The sequence below is a fragment of the Salvelinus sp. IW2-2015 genome, unplaced genomic scaffold (assembly GCF_002910315.2).
Source record: "Salvelinus sp. IW2-2015 unplaced genomic scaffold, ASM291031v2 Un_scaffold3221, whole genome shotgun sequence".
NCBI classification, from domain to species: Eukaryota; Metazoa; Chordata; class Actinopteri; order Salmoniformes; family Salmonidae; genus Salvelinus; species Salvelinus sp. IW2-2015.
The window spans coordinates 14,000-18,468 of record NW_019944508.1 but is presented as its reverse complement, the minus strand read 5'-3'; the positions used below and the strand labels follow the sequence as shown (position 1 = coordinate 18,468).

Below are 4,469 nucleotides of genomic sequence, written 5' to 3'. Positions count from 1 at the left end.
GAGTTTTAAAGTTTTCGTCTCCACTTCCCCTCTTCCCTCTCTCCTCGATCTCGACCCCACTCCTACGTATCGGCCTTCCTCAGAGCTCTGACCAGAGCAGTGTGCGGTTTCCTTTTTCCTTCATCAAACATATTTTACCCAGGAAGTGTTATTTTATCAAACATATTTTACCCAGGAAGTGTTATTTTATCAAACATATTTTACCCAGGAAGTGTTATTTTATCAAACATATATTTTATTTCACCTTGTTTATATGATTCTGTTTTTATAGCTCATATTACGCTTTCTTCCCCTCTCTTCCTCCTCCTCACTCAGAGCCCAGACGGCGCCCACCTGACCTGGGAGCCCCCGTCGGTCACATCTGGTAAGATCATTGAGTACTCGGTGTACCTGGCCATCCAGAGCGCCCAGAGCGGGGAACAGGCCAAGCCCACCACCACCACCACCCCAGCCCAGCTGGCTTTCATGCGGGTGTTCTGTGGGCCCAACCCCTCCTGCCTGGTGCAGTCGTCCAGCCTCTCCAACGCACACATAGACTACACTACCAAGCCTGCCATCATCTTCCGCATCGCAGCCCGCAACGAGAAGGGCTACGGCCCTGCCACGCAGGTCAGGTGGCTCCAAGGTACGGAACGCTAAGCTAGCCTGCTTTCCTCTGTCTCTAAGTCCTTATTGTGTTTTTGTATTTTGTGCTGCTCTTAAGTGAAACAGAGCTCCCATTGATCTTCACCAAGGGAATTAATTCAATGTATAAATACACATAAATAATGGTTGATATTCTATTATACCAGAGGACTCTGGTTATTGGAACAAATCCAAACTTGACTTGTGTTGACCTTGATATATTGAAATGATGATTGACGGACCCCATAGCAACCACCATACTTCATGATGCTCTTTCGTTTTTAAAAATAAAAAGCTAACTTGTTTGCCACCTTTACTCTTTGAGAAAACTTTTTAGTTTTTAAAGCGTCTTTGAGATTCCCGTTGTAATGAAAAGTGCTGTAATAAAATATATGAATACAATCCTATGTCCTCTCCCTGTAGAGGTAGGTAAAGATGGCGTTGCGGCTAAACCTACTGCTAAGAGACCAGGCTCCTCGCCTGACATGTGAGTACCATTCATCCCTCTCTCTGTCTCTCTCTGTCTCCCTCTCTCTCTCTCTGTCTCCCTCTCTGTCTCTCTCTCTGTCTCTCTCTTATCCACATGAAATAATAGGTTATTTAACTATACATTCCCCCCCCCAAAAATGCTATGAATTTATTTGAGAAATGCAAAAGTATTTGAACAAAGTACTTGAGTAGTCAGTTGTGATCAAGCCCAGTCACCCCTCTATCATAATTTGTAACTTTACGCTTAATTCGTCCGCTGTTGATGCAGTCCCAAAAGGCTTTGCATGTCAGCAATTAACCTTTCGAGAGAGAGAGAGAGAGAGAGAGAGCGAGAGAGAGAGAGAGAGAGAGAGAGAGAGAGAGAGAGAGAGAATATCTATTTCATGTTTATCTAAGATCTTGATCAGAAACTCATCGTACCGGCTGAGTTTCTGAGATAAACATGAAATGACCTCGGGAATCGATAGAACATCACTCCAGAGATGCACAAAAAAACCTAAATAACATTCAACATGGGTGAGCCTTAAACTCTGACCTTTATTCAACATGGGTGAGCCTTAAACTCTGACCTTTATTCTCAGCTCCACTCCTAACGCTCTCTCATGACTGCAGCCCCCCCTGTCTATGTTCATCTGTTGAATCGTGTTGTTTCTCTCCTTTAGGAAAGCTGCTGGTCCAAAGAAGGCCAGATCAGACCAGTAAAGGGGTTTCTTTCTTCTCCCTTTGTTGTCCCATGATGATTATGACTGAGCTGAATACAATACCTTCCTACTGAATACAACACCACAGCCTCAACCAGCCCCTCCACCAACACCCCTCACCAACTATCTACAGTATCCTTGCCTCAACCTCAGTCCCCAAACCTGGACCCAGACCGCCCCCCCCCCCCCCAAAACTACCTATCATTTACAAAATGGCCGCAAGAAAACCCCAGATGAAAATAATCCCAGAGCCCTGCCCTCATCACTGGAGGTTGTGGTGCCACGGACACCTTGTTTCAACCTCGTGTTCTTCATTGGTTTATTACTGATCTTCTGTTAAAACGGTTGAAAGCACATAATTCTTGCTTTTTTTCTCTTTTTTTTTGTGATTTTCGGTGAAATCAAAAAATACAAAAAAAAAACTGTTGAGTCCGCTTTAACTGTAGTTGCTCTAGCTAGTTCTTTTAGTCTCTGTCCCATGCCTTTCCCCCCCATCTCACGGTTTATCAACACAAGCAATACACAGCACAAATAGCTGTGTATGTCCTATCATTTGCGTGTCGGTTCGATTGGTCACATTTTAGAAGGATCAGATGGTTGCTATAGTAGACGGTTGGAACAGAAGAACACGGCGTCACCACGTTGTCATGGGGAGRAAAACACACCGATGGAAAACAGACAGCACTTGGGGAGGACAGAGTGTTTCTCCATTGAAGGGGGAATCGTCATCGACCGATTTAAGACTCCGTATTTGTCCTGGCTATCGTCTTGCTTTGTGACATGACATCACTGTGTTCATGCGTACCCACGTCACAGGGTGTAAAGGAACAAGAGTTTCACTCAAGTAAAGAAAAAAGGAAGTGTTTTTTTTTTTTTTGGTGTAGGTTTTAGGAGGCGACTTTATTCTCTCGTCTGTTTCCTTTCGTTGGAGGATGTGTGGACACTGACTTGACTGCCAGCCAGGGTGAAAAGTACAATGTTTTTTTTTTTTACAGCCCTATTCGACAGGTAATTTGACACTTATTTCAGAATTGGTGGTCTAATGAACCGTTAAATAAGGACTTTTTGTACTTGCTCTGCTGCGGAAGATGAAAGAACAGAACGCAAGATTTGACTGAAAGAGGCGATTGGATTTTGTTTTTGTTTACTTTCAGTTTTTTTTTATTTTTTTATTAAAGGAATTGATTTGCAGAAGAAAAGCTTATTTTCACCGGCCCTCCTCCTCCTCGTCTCTACCTGTTGATAGTCCATAGAATGCATTTGTTGACATCTGTGGAATCTAGAAGGTTCTTTATCCAAGCCTTGTTTTTAGAGTTCTGAGAAATAACTGGGATATTTTCTGCCCCCCTCCCCCCCAAAAATGCGGACAAACTGTTGATATTGATAACCATTCACATTACTTTTGGTGTATTGTTGTTGTTATTATTATTATTATTATTTGCTTTACATATGTTTAGGTATGCAAGTGTGTGTCATGTGACAAATGTTTTCCATGTAGTTGGCATGCATGTCTTTTTTGAACAGAGCATTTTATTTACCTAGAGGTGGGAAATGTTCGTTATGAAGAATGATTGAATGGTGCAGCAGCAAGACAGGGTTTGAGCTCAGTTGTAAATTAGTTCCTTCCTTCACGTAGCAAGTAAAGTTTAAAAAAATAAAATTAAAAAAATGCCCTTTTTTATATAATTATCTGTAACAAAAATGTTTTTACATGTTTGTCATCTCGGTTGCTTTATGTCTTGATATATATATAAAAAAAAAAAACTAAAAAAAACGGAAAAAGGAAATGTCTTGTCTCCCTGCTCAGTAAAGTACCCAATTGTCATACTTGAGTAAAAGTAATGATACCTTAATAGAAAATGACTCGAGTGAAAGTTACCCAATAAAATCCTACTTGAGTAAAGGTCAAAAAGTATTTGGGTTTTTAGTATTAAAAGTGAATATAATTGCAAAAATATACTTAAGTATCAAAAGTAAATGTATAAATCATTTCAAATTGCTTATATTAAGAAAACCAGACGGTACGATGTTCTTGTTGTTAATTACGGCTAGCCAGGGCACACTAACACTTCAGACAGCATTACAGATAGCCAGGGCACACTCCAACACTCAGACATCATTTACAGATAGCCAGGGAACACTCCAACATTCAGACATCATTTACAGATAGCCAGGGAACACTCCAACACTCAGACATCATTACAGATAGCCAGGGGAACACTCCAACACTCAGACATCATTACAGATAGCCAGGGGAACACTCCAACACTCAGACATCATTACAGATAGCCAGGGGAACACTCCAACACATACATCATTACAGATAGCCAGGGGAACACTCCAACACTCAGACATCATTACAGATAGCCAGGGGAACACTCCAACACTCAGACATCATTACAGATAGCCAGGGAACACTCCAACACTCAGACATCATTACAGATAGCCAGGGAACACTCCAACACTCAGACATCATTTACAGATAGCCAGGAACACTCCAACACTCAGACATCATTTACAGATAGCCAGGGAACACTCCAACACTCAGACATCATTACAGATAGCCAGGGGAACACTCCAACACTCAGACATCATTACAGATAGCCAGGGGAACACTCCAACACTCAGACATCATTACAGATAGCCAGGGACACT

At 41.8% G+C, this 4,469-nt stretch overlaps 1 protein-coding gene across 1 annotated transcript in view; it reads left to right on the top strand.

Moving 5' to 3' along the window:
- LOC112075529 (host cell factor 1) overlaps window positions 1-3,167 on the top strand; it is a 47,717-nt gene extending 44,550 nt beyond the window's left edge. The window contains exons 9-11 of the mRNA XM_070440943.1: window positions 316-625; window positions 1,048-1,111; window positions 1,776-3,167. Of these exons, the coding sequence (XP_070297044.1) occupies window positions 316-625; window positions 1,048-1,111; window positions 1,776-1,815 (414 nt within the window). The 3' untranslated portion in view covers window positions 1,816-3,167. The remainder of the gene's footprint in view (window positions 1-315; window positions 626-1,047; window positions 1,112-1,775) is intronic.
- The last annotated feature ends 1,302 nt before the right edge of the window (window positions 3,168-4,469 follow it).